This window comes from Ambystoma mexicanum, chromosome 3q, assembly GCF_040938575.1.
Source record: "Ambystoma mexicanum isolate Mex_15411 chromosome 3q, UKY_AmexF1_1, whole genome shotgun sequence".
Classification (NCBI taxonomy): Eukaryota; Metazoa; Chordata; class Amphibia; order Caudata; family Ambystomatidae; genus Ambystoma; species Ambystoma mexicanum.
In genome coordinates, this window is record NC_090926.1 from 640723317 (window position 1) to 640740303 (window position 16987).

The 16987-nt window shown below is 52.6% G+C and overlaps 1 protein-coding gene across 5 annotated transcripts in view; it reads left to right on the top strand.

The window, feature by feature from the left end:
* FOXK2 (forkhead box K2) overlaps positions 1-16987 on the top strand; it is an 833912-nt gene that overhangs the window by 361681 nt on the left and 455244 nt on the right. For 3 of the 5 annotated variants that reach the window (XM_069654528.1, XM_069654525.1, XM_069654527.1), the window contains one exon: positions 16665-16748. The exons of the other annotated variants lie outside the window; for them this stretch is intronic. In XM_069654528.1, the coding sequence (XP_069510629.1) occupies positions 16665-16748 (84 nt within the window). The remainder of the gene's footprint in view (positions 1-16664; positions 16749-16987) is intronic. 5 annotated transcript variants of the gene reach the window in all.

Here is a 16987-nt window from a genome sequence, read left to right on the forward strand (position 1 = left end):
CCACCTCCTTTTCAACCGTCGCGCCCCTTCCAGCCCTCCTCCCCGTCCACCCGAGGGGATGATACGGGGACTGACACGGCAGCGACGGGTACGGACGACGAGGCATACGACGAGGATATTCCGTCGTCGCCTCCCACCAGGGCTTCTCCGCCCGACGAGATCGGATCTTTCCACTCCATGATCTCCAGGGCTTCCGAGCTTTTCCAACTCTGCCCTGAGGAGAAGAAAAAGGAAGGCTTCCTTTATCAGCGGCGCGAGGCCAAGAGGAAGACGGTCCTCTCAGTGCCTCTGTTGGACGACATTTGGGATGAGGGCCTTTCCCTCCTCAAGAACCCTTCCACGACGCCAGCTAGAAGAGACCGGTACGAGAAGAAGTACCGGGTCCCGGACACGGCCCCCCTGTGCCTCCGGGCGCAGCCTACCCCGGACTCTGTCGTCTCCGCGGCAGCCAGGAAGAAAGCGGGGGGGGGGTGCGGCCTCCACATCGACTTCCCCGCCGGACGGCGAGGGAAAGAAATTGGATGCTATGGGACGTAGAGTCATCTCGTCGGCAGCGACGACGATTAAAGCGGCCAACGCCTTGGCTATCGTGGCCCGCTATGACAGGGAGCTCTGGTACAAGATAGCTCCCCTACTGGATTTTCTGCCGGACGACAAGAGGGCAGAGGCCCTGGAGATCCTGCAGGAAGGTGAGGTGGCCTCGGACCACGCCATCACCGTGGCGACGGACATCGCCGACACCGGGTTCCGCCAGCTGGGCAACGGCGTTTGCCTTCGACGTCGCGGATGGCTCAAAGCTACGGATTTCCGGCAGGACGTCCAGACCAGAGTCCTGGACATGCCCTTCGACGGGAACAACCTGTTTGGGAAGACAGTGGACGATTCCCTTCAGGCCATCAAGGCGGATACTGAGACGGCCCGGGCCCTTGGAGTCCTGCAACGACGGACGCCCTTTCGGAGCGGCGGAGGCAAGGGCGCCTCCAAAGGTTCCGGCGGCGGTTTCGCTTCCTACCGTCAAGCGGCCCGCTCGTCGTCGCAAGAGGCCTACAGAGGACGAGGCAAGTCTAGCGGAACCCGCCGTCGTCGCCAAGGAGGTCAAGGCGGCAAGGCCGCGTCCAAGCAGGATTGAACCGGCCGTGGGGTCGGGCCCCCACCGAAGCACCCCGGTGGGAGGCCGGCTGGCGGGCTTCGTCAGCGTGTGGGAGTCCATCTCCACCGACCGTTGGGTGCTGGACGCCCTGGCCCGGGGCCACGCGCTCGAGTTTCAAAGAAGGTGCCCGCGCGTCCCCCCCCGTGGCCAGGAAAGAACTTCACGTCCCTCAACTTCTCCTGGAGGTAAAGGCGATGCTCAGAAAGGGCGCCATCAAACTCGTCCCAAAGAGGCTTCGGGGCTCCGGAGTCTACTCGAGATACTTCCTCGTGAAGAAGAAGACGGGAGGATGGCGCCCCATCCTAGACCTGCGACGTCTGAACAAGTTCATCAAGGCGCAGAAGTTCCGGATGGTCACCCTCCAGCACGTCCTGGGTCAGCTGGAGGAAGGAGACTTCCTATCGTCGTTGGATTTGGAGGATGCCTACTTCCACATTCCCATCCTAAAGGGGCACCGGAAATTCCTCAGGTTCGTGGTCCAAGGGCGTCATTACCAGTTCAAAGCCCTTCCCTTCGGACTACGGTCGGCACCCAGGGTATTCACCAAGTGCCTCGCACCGGTGGCGGCGCAGCTGCGCCGCGAGGGGATTCACGTCTACCCCTACCTGGACGACTGGCTCATCCGCGCCAAGACGAGGGAGCTCGCCGTGGTCCACACGGCAAGGACCGTCCAACTCCTCACGGACCTGGGATTCTCCGTGAACTACGCCAAATCCCACCTGGTGCCCGCGCAAGTCGCACTGTTTCTGGGAGCTAGGCTCGACACAGTGTCCCTTCTGGCCTCCCCGTCGGAGGAGAGGACCAGGACCATCTTGGGCAAGGTGCAACGGATGTTGGTGGCCGACGCGGCCAAAGTGAGGTCCATCAAGTCCCTCCTCGGGATGATGTCTTCCTGCATCTACCTCATTCCCATGTGCAGGCTCCGGATGCGCCCGTTGCAAGAATTCCTGGATGCGCGCTGGATCCAGACGACGGGCAGCTTCGAGGAAAGGATCAAGCTCGACGAGAGCTTCCGACGAGCGAAACGGTGGTGGGGCACCCGCGCGCATTTGACGGCGGGCATGGACTTCCAGGCCCCAGCCCACCAGGAGACTGTGACCACGGATGCCTCCCTGGAAGGGTGGGGAGCGCACACCGAAAATCTGCACGCAAGGGGACTCTGGCTCCCGACGGAGAAGTCCCTGCATATCAACGTCCTGGAGCTCCGTGCAGTGTTTTGGGCCCTCAGGTCCTTCCTTCCGTCCCTCAAGGGCAAGGTGGTGAGGATCTTCACCGACAACACCACCACCATGTTTTACATCAGGAAACAGGGCGGAACCAGGTCCCCAGCGCTGTCCAAGGAGGCGCAGGACCTGTGGCATTGGGCCGTTGCCCAAGGGATTTTTCTGGTGCCGTTTCATCTGGCAGGGATAAAAAACACCATCGCCGACTCACTCAGCAGGGAGCTGCGCTCGTGCCACGAGTGGGAACTACGGCAGGATCTGGTGGATCGCCTCTTCCGACGGTGGGGCACACCCCAGATCGACCTGTTCGCGACGGCGACGAACACCAAGTGCCGGAGGTTCGCCAGCAGGTTTCCCCAGACGAGGAGCATGGGCGATGCTTTCTCGTTCCCCTGGGAGGGCCTGTTCCTCTACGCGTTCCCTCCCTTGCCTCTGCTAATCCGGCTCGTCAACCAGCTCAAGAGGTCACGGTGCAGGATGATCCTCGTCGCACCTGCGTGGCCGAGGCAGATATGGTTCCCGGACCTTCTGGACTTGTCAGCGTCCCCGCCGATCAAGCTGCCGGCGGACGCGGATCTACGCTCCAGGGAAGGAGGCGCCATCCTCCACCACGATCCGAAGTCGCTGAACTTGCAGGCCTGGCTCCTGCAGCGCTAGAGTTTGGAGGATACGACATACCGGCCGATTGCAGAGAGGTTCTTGCAAAGGCCAGGGCGTCCTCGACTCTTAAATGCCACGGACACAAATGGAAGAGGTTCTCTGTCTGGTGCCGCGCACAGAAGATTAACCCTCTACGGATTACGGCTCCCCAAGTACTGCCGTACCTGCTGACGCTGGCCAAAGCTGGTCTGGCACACGCGTCCATCAAGATTCATCTTGCTGCGATCTCCCGATACACCAGAACCACGGGGCGGACGTCCTTGTGGTCTCATCGTCTGGTGAAAGAGTTCATGAAGGGACTGTTCAGATCGTTCCCGCCGGTGAAGGCTCCGGCCCCGGCGTGGGAGCTCAACGTGGTGCTGACCAAGCTCATGGGACCTCCGTTCGAACCTCTGCACTCGGCCCCGTTGAAGTTTCTATCGTGGAAAACAGCTTTTCTTGTGGCCATCACCTCCGCACGACGAGTGGGAGAGATCCAGGCCCTTTCCTGCAAGGCCCCGTACTTGACTTTCCACGACACGAGGGTAGTGCTCAGGACGCACCCCTCCTTCATGCCCAAGGTACCGTCGGACTTCCATCTCAACGAACCCTTGGTGTTACCTGTGTTCTTCCCGTCGCCTTCGTCGCCGGCTGAGAGGACTTTGCACTCGCTGGATGTAGCTAGAGCGCTGAAGTTCTACGTGGACCGCACGAAGGGTTTTCGGAAGACGTCACAACTCTTTGTGAACTTTGGACCTGTCAATCAGGGGAAGGCTCTCTCGAAGGCTTCCATCTCCAGATGGCTCTCCGGCTGTATCATGTGCTGTCACCGGTTGGCAAACCGACCGCTGCCTGGCCGTCCGAGAGCCCATTCCACCAGAGCGATCGCAGCTACCACGGCGTTCCTATCTGGTGTGCCCCTGCTGGACATATGCATGGCTGCTACGTGGAGGTCGACGCACACCTTCACGAAATTCTACTGCGTCGACCGGGATTCCAGGGAGGAGTCCAGGGTCGGCCAAGCAGTGCTGCGCAACCTGTTCGCCTGAGGTGAGCCTGGTGAGGAGGTAAGATGCTTAATGTTGAGTTGATGTGATGCTTAATGTTGAGCCTTTGCCACCTCCCGTGGTTGTGCATGTGTGTACTGCTATGTATTCTTTATTCATGAGCATGTGAATCCATGCCAGACCCCATGCTGGAGAAGGAACAAGTTACTTACCTGTAACTGTTGTTCTCCAGCATGGGTCTGGCATGGATTCACATGCGAACCCTCCCGCCTACCCCTCTGCTGCTCTTCACTTGGTCATACTGCCACTTCACGTGCTTCCAAATCTGAAGATGGCTGCCAGAGGCGGTGCTTAGGTAGAGGGCAGTCATTGGCTGTGGTCAGTATGACGCAGAGACCAGTGATTGGTTATTACTACGAAAGACAGATCAGAAACGAAACTGATACTGGTTTTTTCTTTACCGAGGATTCCCAGCCTGACGACGGGGAATATTCATGAGCATGTGAATCCATGCCAGACCCATGCTGGAGAACAACAGTTACAGGTAAGTAACTTGTTCCTTGTGATGCATTATAACAGACAAGGGGTGAACTCCTGGTAGCTGCGACATGCATTGCAGTGAGGGCCTGGAGGCGAGTCAGGAGGCAGTGGGGGGCAGGGTGCCGTCGTCCTCGAGCCAGGGTACTCGCAGCCAGCAGGATATCGAGTTGAGTTGGTGTACCATGATGTCAGATAAGGAGGATCTTTCGACAGTGATCATGGTTTCAACCGATAGGTCTCATTGATGATAGTAGGTGTCGGCCGCCTCAGTCATTGATCATTGGTTCGTCAGCAGCCTCTCCGAGCGGGATCTGAGATTCGATGAACTTCACTGCTTCATCAGGGACTGTGAAAAAGTAGAGTTTGTTGCGATGCGTACATTTCAAGTGTGCGGGGATGAGCGTTGCATATTCGATTTTCCTTTCTCTAAGCATCTTCTTCACTCCGTTAAACTGTCTACGCTCCATTTGGACTCCAACGGAGAAGTCTGGGAAGATTCTGATGATTTGTGATTCAAGCTTTAATTCTCCTTTCTCACAGGCTAGCCGTAGTATGTGGCCCTTATCTCTGTTCCTAAGGATCTTAGCAATTATCGGTCTGGTAAAGTCGCCCGGCTTACGGTGGGGGGGCAGGGCACGGTGCGCCCGCTCAACTGTGAAGAACAGGGAACGTTGGGGGTTATCGAGGAGATCTTTGAGGAGGTTTTCGACCGCTAGTTCCATCTTGCCTGTGAGAGTGGACTCCGGAACACCTACAATGCGGATGTTCCTCAGTGATCTGGAAGTCGTCACACTTGGCCTTAACCTGTTTCATATCATGCACCAGTTCAGTGACTGTGGTCTGTAGGGCACTCAACCCATCTTCATTGGCCCCGATCCTGGTCTCCGCCTCGCTTATCCGAGTACCATGCTGGTCTAGCTTAGTTCTCAGAGAGGCCACATTGGCATTAATGTCGTTGAGCTTCTCATGGAATGAGGCAACGTTTTTCGCCATAGATTCCATCGCCGCCGTTAGATCAGCCTGAGGGGGGTCTGACTGTGGGTCTGTGTTGTTGTTGTTCGAGGAGGAGCCTGGCATCTCGACTCAGTGTTGGTTTGGTGTACTTGTCTATGGCTCCAACCTTATTGGCACCGCGTGACCTGTTCGACATGCTGTGGGTTGATGGCGGTGGAGGGCGAAGCAGAGAGATGTGATCTGTGTATTTGGAAGAAGCAAGCTCTCTCTGCGATCACTCCTCCGGGCAGCCCCGGATGCGACCTCTAGTGTCGGGGGAATCTGGTGCTCCGAGGAATAGTCTGGCACTGGGCCCAGAGAGAAGCCAAAGTAGCTGGGTCACAGTGTGGCGGTTGGGGGAATCAGCTCCTTGGATTAATTAGTCCAGTACTGAGCCTAGGGCCCTACCAGATATCTGGTACGAAATACGTTGCAGGGGTGGGATGAACGGAGAGGTTGGGTGAGGGTGGGCGAGGTGGGGTTGCGAGTCCGATGGTGCTGACATTGGGGGCCCGTACCGTGCTGATCAGACCGGCAACTGGGAGGGGGCTCCGCACTGCTGGGATCCTGGGTGCGCAGTGGGGAGAAGGTGCGAGGCTCACCACAGGTCCCTCCAGGGATCGCCCGCAATGTTGTGGGCCAGCTCCGGATTAAGCTCACAAAACAATAGATGTAGTGCACAGTTTTGGCGGCTCTGAGGCCCAGGGCCCGGAAGGCCTCGCAGAGGTAAGGCAGCAATGTAGGTGGAGGTGCTGCAAGGAGGAGAATCGAAGTCTATAGCTCTCAAAATGGAGTCAATTTGCACCAGGTGCAAGGTTAGCAGTTGGAGGAAGTGTGGGGCTGGTCTGAGAGGGGGCGAGAATCAGTGTAGAGCAGTTCCTTGTGGGGGGGGCACAGCAGGCAGCCCCCCAGTTCCCCACCAGCCATGTCGATGGTCAGGCTTCTGTTGGTGGGTGGAGGGGAGGCCGCAGAGTCCCACTAGAGCCTGCAGGGCCGGAGGTCGGGCACGCATCCCTGAGGGGGTTGCAGCGCTGTATGCGCGTGATCCGGAGGAGGACCCCTCCGGGGAACCAGGTCACGTTGCAGGCTTGGGTGGGGGGGCTGGAGGAAGGTGGCCCAATGTCAGTTGGCTGTATCGCACAGGCTGGTCCACGGGCCAGAGGGGGCAAGGTGTTCACACTGTGATGGCAGGGGGGGGACATGGAGAACTCAGCGAGCAGCCCCCCCAGCTCCTCACCTGCCTTGATGGTGTCATGGATCCTGGTGTGGCATTGGGAGGAGCCGCGGAGGGGGCGCAGAGTCTCGCCAGGATCCGCAAGGCCTGCGGGCGGGCACGAACCTCCAAGGCGACCGGGCAGGATGGGGCGCGGGCTGCCAGCCCCGCTAGTACTGCGCCGCCCCCGGCATCGGGGTTCGGGTGTCTTGGCGCAGGCAGGCACTCCATTGGCAGGCCCAATGGCTGCTCAACAGCACCTCCTGATTTTCGTTGTTTCTTGTATGATTCCCCCCTCTTTTGGAGAATAAAACCTGTTTATTTGCCCCATGGCTGAGTTCTCTTATTGCAAGGGGGAAGGGTTTGGATAGGCCCCAGATTCTTTGCTGACCTTTGGTATCATCGATGCAAACACACCCTTTCCTCTGGTATGCTATTACAAAGTGGTAGCAGAGGACAGTTGGCTACGTCGAACAGCACCGAGCCGTCTCTTCTCTTCGCTACACCTGGAGGGCTGTGAGGTGACCCACGGAGATCGAGAATTACACAGAAGGTGCACCCTGTGAAGAGGCTGTCGGGAGCCGCCTTGGAGAAAACCCTGTCCGTGGGACGCACAGCAGGCAGGCAGGTTGGGGGAGAGCCGGTGGCCGAGCAACGTCAGCTGAGCAACGTCAGCTGAGCAACGTCCGCTGATCATGGAGTGCAAGTATAGACTTAGCCATACGGCAAATAGGAGAAGAGGTGAACAGGGTGATGTTGACTACTTTGGGGTGGTAAGACTCCCATGTGAATGTTAATGGTTGAGGCGAAGATTCGATCTTGAGGCGACCAGTTTCGGCATTTGGCCTAGATGATTGGCTCGAGGGTACGGATGATAAAAGCTATATAAATATTGGATTTCTTGTGGGTTGGGTGTTCTAGCTCAGGTCATGGATGACGGTATCACATGCAGAGGGCTTAGCAAGTGATGATGGCTCGAATTGCGGAAGGTGTTCTGGTTAAGTCTTGCTGAGGTGTTTTGTCTACAAGGCAACGCTATAGGTACAGATTGAGCACCTGAGGTATTGGTATCCCCGGTTAGGAGGCAGGAAGATGGCTGTAGCTATGTTTTGTTCTTGTTGGGGTGTTGGTCTAGCTGGGAAATCTTCCGATTGATTTTGTGAGAGGGTGGGTGTCGGCGATCCTTTGTTCTGTGGTATAGAGGTGACGTCACCCGTAAGGTTTGTGTATAGGACTTAGAGAGCACTAGGTGCACAACTTTTTCGAGCCAATCTAGGATTACAAGAATTGTTGTGTTTTGGAGCGGTGCGTGGAAGGCGCATGCGCAAGATTGATGGGTGTGCCTGCGAAGGTGTAGAATTAGAGAAGGGCGGTGCGCGGAGCACTCCCAGGGCATTGGTCGAGAGCTGGAGAGGCTTGTGATTTTTGTGGTTTGAACTGTTATTTTAACATGTGCTGTTAAGGCAAAATAAAGTGAACTTGTTTGATTACAGTGGAAGTGTCGAAAACCCAGACTTGGGGTCAAGTAAGTATTAAAGAAATGTATCGTGGCAAAAACATAGGGAACACAGCCCTCCAGCATATGTGCAAGTCCCTTCTGCGCTATAAGGACAAAATCTGTAAATATAGTGCGGAATGGACACTGAGCACAGAGGGTGAATTGCCTAAGCCATGGCCAAAAGGAGGGAGCTTCTCCAAATGTGTGCAGCAACCATTAGTCACGCATATACACAAGGCTTACAAGGGGAAAAAGTTGAGCAAGCGAATGGCTATATTCGAGTTGTGGAAAATTTTCTAGGACAAGGGGGGAGGAGGGATGTGGCGAGGTACTGGATGCTGAAACCGGAGGGCGCGGGCGAAAACCTTCAGCACCTACTACCCCATCTCCTACGGAACACGAAAGCGAAGGCGCAACCATGGGGGTACAGGGATTATATCCAGCAAGGGGAATTAAGAGCAGCTGCAGGGTATACAAATCCAATATTTGCACCTCCAGCATACAGCAAGAGGGAGGGGCAGTATGAGACCGGACAAGTGGTTGAGGGAGCTAAAAGTGCAGGAGGCGAAAAGAGTGCAGCGTGATTCAGGCATGCATAAGAGAACGACATGGGGATAGATGGAAGAAAGAGGGACCGTAGAATATAGTTCCAAAGGAGAGGGTAGGCAGACAAATATTGCTCAAACTAGACTGGAAGGTAGCAGTAGAAATGGGAGGCCCTAACCAAGAAGTAGCGGGTTGCAAGGACACGGGTGAAGCAGGGGAATGGGCAGCAATAATTGAAGCATTAGAGAGGTGAGAGGAAAAGGAAAAGCGTGAAAGAGCACGAAGGGAAAGGCAAAAACGCGATGGCGCAAGGTGCGGAGAAGAGCTCGGATATGGCAAGGAGGGCAGAAGAAGAAAGGCAAAGACAAGTGCAGATAAAGGACAAGAGGAAGTTGGAAGTAGAGCGACTCCTTAGAGAGCGACAGCGCAGGGGAGATGAGCATGCTGTAATAAGGGAAGTGCGAGTAAGGTTGGGTTTAGCACGTTTTAGTGATTACTAAGAGGGAGAGGAGCAAGGGGAGGGAGACTGTGCTATAAGACATAGCAGGGCGGCTCCGCTGTCCGACTTGGATTATATTGCGTCCTCCGTGAGGGGGTCGTGCAGGAGCATAACATAGAACAGGTACAGCAAGAAGCAGCAGTGTTAAGGAGGCTTAGCTTCCAAGATAATACTAACAGCAATGGTGGATATATGGAGTCAGATGATGACTTAGTAGGGAGTGAAGATGAGGGAACAAGGCAATCTCTTCATTGTCCGCCAGGCCAAGAGCCCAGATCGAGACAGTGTTGGGAGACGATAAGGACACTGGTAGACTGAGGAATGACAGGGGTGAAAGGGCACATCACTCTAAGGATTTATCATGCAGCGCAGACATCGTGATGCCATACACGTAGAGGCTCAGGGACCTGCCAGCAGAAAGGAGAGGAGAATTGGCAAGGGTGTTTACCGTCACCAAGACACTGGGAGACAGGGTGGGAAGGTTGGACTAACACCATGTCCACTACTAGAGAAGGGAGAATGGCGACCTCAATTTATACCATGGCAACAGATTGACAAAGACAACTTGAGGTGTAAGCTACCTTTGTTGACCGCGGGAGCTGGGAAATGAATTGTGGGGCCAAACAGTGGGGTTGTTTTATCATATACTATGTCAAGGTTTGTCAGAGCAGGTGCAAAAGCAGCTTAAGAAGTTGGTGGGAATGTAGGCTAAACCATGGTCCGAAAATCCAACTCACTATAGTGCACTATTGTAGTCTAATGCAAGAAAATGCGAGAATAAAGCGTGAGGAAAGGAGGCTAAAAGACGCAAAGTTAGTGCAGAAAAAGTTGTCAAAATGTACGTTGGAAGGGGCAATGTTAACGAGCCTGGAAGGAACCAGTGCCCTGCATGCGCAGTACAGACCGCCACCCACAGGGGGATGTTTTGTGGGGCAGGTAACGCGTTTGTCAGGTTTAGAGGAAGAAGGGGGCTACCTAGGGGAAGAGGGTATGAGTATCACGTGCAGCACGGCCAAGAGGGGCTTTCAGGGGTATATCTGAGGCAAATCGGCTGACCACCCCAGTGCTGGGTCTATGGACAGATGCAGCACATTTCGCGAGGATGTAGCAGCAGGGGGGTGGAATGCATTATAATGGGGAGGGGTTGCAACACCAGCCCACATATCATGGAGAACAGGCTGATTATTATACTTGGGACCAAACACAGCAGCAGGTGCAGACCTCGGAGTGAGAGACACGCGACAGACACCCCAGGTGCAAGGGGCCCGCGCGTTCATACTCTCAGGCACGGCAGATGCACAATAACGCGCCGTCCCCAAACCCGGCCCAGCAAAACGACGGATGCTGACACGCACAGATTGAATGGGAATATCTCCCAATCGGAAGTTGGGAGGGGTGATTGAGGTAGGGGGCATACCATTCACAGAGAACGGGTTGCCATTGTACCCTCAATTGGACAGCCCACACATGGACCTGATGTGTTCTATCCTATCAATTACACCCAACCTGGCAGAGGAGCCACGTATCGGGGTGACGATATCTGACAAGACTTTCTCCTTTCTTGTATTTACGGGGGGGGGGCGACTGGTGCTGTATCAGGGAGGGAAGGTATCCAATATCAGGCTATGCCTGAACGTTCCGGGATTTTCTGGGGCGACGGATTTGGTTCCTTTTATATTCCCTTCTATTGGGGAGCATGACTTAGCTCTAACATTATTGTATTCCCGACAGGCACCAGTAACTATAACGGGGAGAGACATTATGAGCAAACTCATCATGACCATCTCATTCACTGACCAAGAGAGTTTGTTCCACACCTGGGATTCGCCTCCTAAACATAAGGGAGGTTATTCAGGCCTAATACGGACGCACAGTACAGAGAGGGGTGCCCGCAGATGAGGGGCTGGTCCAATATGGAGTTGAAGTAATAATAGCATGGCTCCCTGGGATTCAGGGGAAACTATGGCGTCTTCCAAACTAGTACATATTCGGACCAGAACTACCATTGGATGAGCCAAAGCAGACGGTGATCCCGATAGAGCTATACGCAGTAATAGTGGGAGAAGACAGGATTTCATTGCTCGGAACAGATGACACCGGACGAGCTTGGAGGACAGTTATTGTAGTGGGGGGAGGTTACAGGTTGACTACCGTAACTGATGGATTGTTCCGAGACAACCACTTGGATTACTAGATGGTGTTTGACATTAGTATTACTTACTGGGTGAACTTAAACTACAGGGAGGTACCACAGAGAATGGCGATGATGCAAGCACCACTGTCATTTCTTGAAGTTTTGGCCAAGGTCCCCGGTTTCCTATGGACCACCAGTCCCTACGACGTGGGCCTTCTGAAGGGAATAGGAGCAGTAAAGGTGAAGCTTAAACCAGGAGCAATTTTACAGAGAGCAAAGCAATATCCTTTATCAAGGGAGACAGATGAGGGCATTTAAGAGACCGTTGCGGCCCTAGTTAAACAAGGCATCATAATACCATCAGAATCCCCATGCAACACGGCAGTGTACCCTGTGAAGAAGGCAACGGAGGGAGGAGTTTGTGCCGTTTTGCACTGTATTTACACCCTTTGAACCACATTGTCGAGGCAGAGTTTCCTATAGTTCCAAGTCCAGCGACAATTCTGTGTAGCATTCCAACGGAAGCTACCAACTTCAGTTATAGATCTGAAGAATGCCTTCTTCTCTATACCACTCCACCCAGACTCAAAAGATTTGACTTCATTACTATATAGAAGTAAGAAGTGGAAACACACCAGGCTGCCACAACTTTACAGCGAGTCCCTTTCCATATTCAACAGAGTACTCCAGATGGACTTGGGCAATGTACAATTGGAAACTACTGTTATACATTCCCTAGACGACATATTCATCTGTAGTAAAACAGAAATGCAGTGCAGAAATGACTCGGTACAGATGTTGACTGTGCTCGCAGAAAAGGGGTCTAAGGTAGACCAAGCCTGACTACAGTATTGCCAAAAAGAGGTGTTGTATATTGGACACCTGACATCACAAGAGGGATGAAAAGTGACACCAGAAGAGGCAGAGGCAATTCACAAGACTCCAAAACCCATGACCAAAAGACAAATGCAGCAGTTTCTAGGCCTCTGCATTTAATGCAGAGCATGGGTATTCGACTACAGTACATATACAAGACCTTTGTTAAGTGCACTTAAAGAAGCACAAAGCGGGGAGGGCATGTTACAGTGGGCAGAAGAAATGACCAGAGCATTTGAGGAGCTGAAGATGGCAATATGCACAGCTCCGGTGTTGGGGATCCCAGACTATCAAGACAAATTTTACTTATTCTCACACTCCAACGGAGTAGTAATGACTGCAGTACTGACGGAGAAGGCTACCATGGGTCACAAGCCATGAGGACACTACTCTTGCCAGCAGGCGATAGGTGCTGCTGCATTTGCACTGGAGAAATCGGCTAGTATTACCATGGGATGCGGTACCACTCGTTTTGTGGAGCATGCTTTCTTCGCTATACTAGAGCGACCCAAAAGTATACTGACTACACAAAGGGCTTCAGGGTATGCGGCTACATTCGTCCCAGAGCCTTTAGAGAAGGGAGATTATGTACACGACTGCACCACACATATAGAAAGCTATAACGACATCCTGAGAGTGAGAGAGAACTCACTTGACCGGGGAGAAGTACTTTACATTGACGGTTCGTCAACTATAAACCAGACCACGGGAGAAAGTCGTACTGGGACGGCAGTAGTGAGAATAAAAGAAGATGGGACGAGTAAGGTGGTAGTAAGCACACGCTTACCATCATTTTCCAGCACAAGCTGCAGAGCTAGTGGCTCTAATACTGGCACTGGAACAGAGCAAGAACCAGCAAGTGACAGTGTATTCAGATTTGGCCTATGTGACGTCTACTGTGCACTCCGTACTGTCATGCTGGCTAAGGAGGAGCTTCCGACATGCTGACGGCTCACCAGTGCAACACGCACTCTAATTGGGCAGACTGATAGAAGTGCTCCAATTCCCAATAACCATAGCGGTCATGAAATGTCGAGCACAAACGAAGGGGGAGGATCCAGTTTCCAGGGGCAATGAGGCAGCAGATGTGGAAGCAAAGAGCAGCAGCATATTTTGAGGATATCCTAGATATGGATTCCCCTTCTTGGGTACGCAGTTTTGTACGCACAATGGTACTGAAGGAAGGGTACAATGCATTACCAGTGAGACAAATAATGGATTTACAGTGAAGTGCACCTAGAGGGAAGGAATTATTGGTTAAAAGGGTGTGTTCTATATCTCCATCAGACACCCTGTGGCGACAGGAAAGCACAGGTAAGGTGGTAATGCCATTTTCATTGTTACAAACAGCACTGACACAGCTACACCAGCCTACCCATATGGGGAAGGATGTTCTTGCTGCTCACGTTGGAGGAGTTTGGTTCTGTCCCAACCTGGCGGAGCATGTGGCAGAATCTATGACTAACTGCTTGGTTTGCCAAAGCTTTACAGCATGCCATACTTTAAGGTTAGTGAAAGGAGCCATACCTCGCCCACTGGGTCCATTTCAACGCCTCCATGTCCACTATGTTGACATGCTCCAAGTATGTCAGGGCTACCGTTACATGATAGTGGTTGTATGTCTGTTCTCCCGATGGATCGAAGTTGGTCCATGTTCCCATCCTGATGCCCTTCAAGCAGCAACATTCCGGGTTAGAGAAATGTTCCCAATATGAGGTCCTGCAGTGTTGGGCAGAATCCTGTGAAGTTCCCTTAGGGAGCACTACAGAAGATTAAGACTACAGGTATATGCAATAAATCCCCTTTGGTATCAGTCTGTACCTCAAAGATTTAGTTGGTAGCTGTGGCTAAGCAGTCAGACCTATCTCAAGGGGGAGATGAGCAGTATTCAGGGTTTACACATTAGGACTGCCATACTATGGAACAAGGAAACACTGACCAAAGCTTTGTATCAAAAAGAATATATATTTATTTTACACACTCTGATGTTCACACACAAATCACTATTATAAAAGCAAGTTAAAATCAGTCAAAAGTATACGCAACTCCCTATTTAAATTGTAGACAAGTTTGAGCAAGAGTGAAAACTGAGCAAAACGGCACAGTGAAAACCAAGCAGAAATGGCACTCTAACAATTTCTCATAAGGGAGAGAAAGGACAAGTTATACAGGTTTATACTCTTTAATACACCAGCAACACTTCCCAATAAGATTGTGAACAAGTTAGGCAAGGCAGTACTTTAGCATATGCAATAGTGAGGTGAAAACCGAGCAAAATGGCACTTCAGAATTTTAAAAAGAGGGAAGGAAAAGTGGTTATAAGAGTTAGGTGCTCCACAACATTTCTAGGTGAGAAGCAGTCTAGAGAAGGTAGTTGTAACAGATTTAGCCAGAGTCAATAGGCCTGTACCACAGTCAATGGTACAGGGCAATGTGCCCAGGATCAAAATATTCTAGTAGCTGCAGTCAAGTCTTTGTTTAACGATTCGAAAAGGCGGTTGCAGAAGGTGAAAGACAATGTTAGATGGTAGGGGCGGCCAACCCAGTAGGTAAGTAAAGGATTTAAAACACCTTTACCAGTACCCAATGAAACGGGAGGCCTGGCGGAACAATGTACCTTAAAAGTGTAAGAGGCTCCTGCGGTGGCAGTAGTTCCTGCAGTTCGGGAGATCCAGCAGAGGAAGAGATACTCGTCGTGGAGGAAGGTTCGAGTTACTGCACTGCCCAGGGATGAAACCAGCCACGGTGCTGCCAAAACGGATAAAAGGTAGGCTCCTTTAAATCGCGGTCGTGGTGGACAGGTGACTGCCTGGCTATCCAGTCTGCGAATGCAGGGCACTGGCGATTCGCCCTGGAAGGCGATTGGCGAACATGTTTGCCCCACCAACTCAAGGGAAGAAAACTCTTGCAGAGGAAGATCTTCTCAAGTCGGAGAAAAGTGGTGAGGATCTGCAGCAGGGCTTCACCCGTGGTTCCGTCGTTGCAGATGTCTTCAGCTTCTCTCCTCTTCGGTTTCTTAGTTGCAGTGGGGATGTGTTGTCCTCCATCCTCAGGACCCTGCTTTTATGCAGCAAGACCCCCATTCATACAGCCAAGCTGTCACAAAGTGGGGTGGCTCTCCTGGCGGGAGAACCCCCCCCAGCAGAGTGCGACTTGGGTTGCGTAGGCAACACTGTCCAGGGTGCCTATTCCCCCTCTCACACATCCTGTCTACCCCAGACTCAGTGGCGCCGAGAGGAGGGCTTCTGTGCAGAAGCCCGCCAAAAGGACGAACAAAGGATCCCGACCTGGGTTAGGATTATAGAGAAAGACACGAGAAAGAATTATAATCAAAGTTCTGGCAATAAAAACCTACCAGAGTAAAGTTAATATTAAAATAAACCGGCGGTATGTTAGAGGCTGTCAGAAAAAGTGGTAGCCTCGAACAATGGGAAATCCCATGGGGAAATATTCGCGGTCGAATATTTACGGTAGTAACCACTGCCACCAGCCAGAAACCTTTGAGAGAGGGACTGTACGGTACCCCCTCGAAAATGAACACTAGGGAAAAACTATTAACCCTTTCCAGTACTTCCATATTAAGATGGGTTGTACTGGTTAGTTCATAATTGACTAGTAAAGTCAATGGGGACTTTACATGCCCTGGGAGACAGTAGTCAGTCCCAGGGTATGGAGTCTGATTGGGGATTGCTACGACACCCCTGTGGTACGGCACGGAGGGTGCTGTGTACCACACATGTTAAAAAGATGATTCCTATGAGGGTGAAAAAAAACCCATAGACCATAAGCACAAAAGATAGCCTAAAACACACACTAGCAATCTGTCTAGGAGTGGGGAAAAAAGGGTCTCGCTCTTGGCAGGAGAAAAAAATAAACCCTTCAAATCCAGCAAAGCTGCTGCGGGACTCTATAGGTAAGCAAGCCTTAGAAGAGAATTTTTCCTAACACTGTCTGACAATGGCCATTACTTCGCCGACACGATGTTCCATCACATGGCAGCTTTGCTAGGAATTCAACACAAATTCTCCTGTGCGTACCACCCGCAGGTGAATGGGGTATGCAAGCGCGTCAACTGGCTGCTCAAGGAGTCCATTGGCAAGATAAAAGTAACCTTAAATAAAAGTTAGCTTTGCTGTCTGCTTTTAGCATTGTTCGCATTGCGCAACAAACCAGGGTCTGACCACCACTTAAACCCAAATGAGGTGGTAACCGGGTTGCACATGCGACTGCCCCTGGCTCCTCCCACTAGGGCTTTGACCATGTATAATGTACTGGGACAGGAAATGTATGATTACTCGGCTGCCTTGATGGCTAGTGCCTCTTATTTTATTTCTCGCCAACTGCAGGCACAACGGGAGAGGCCAAAAAGAAGCAAAGAAGACAATGGTACTGAAACCAAGACCGGCTCAAACCACCACAACTCTACCCAGGTGACAGCGTGCTCCTACCGAACTTCCTCCACACATGGCTCAAGCCCAGGTTCACAGGACCCCACACGATTGAGTACGCAACTCAATGGGCCGTAAGGATGCATTGCAAAAAGGCCTTGGTGATGTCAAGCTCTATCGAGCAGTGGCCTCTCCTAGCAATGGCAACGAAGGGGCCAACATCCCGCAAGAAGAACAAAAGGCAGCAAATGGCAGAGGCCAACCCATGATAACTTGCTCCT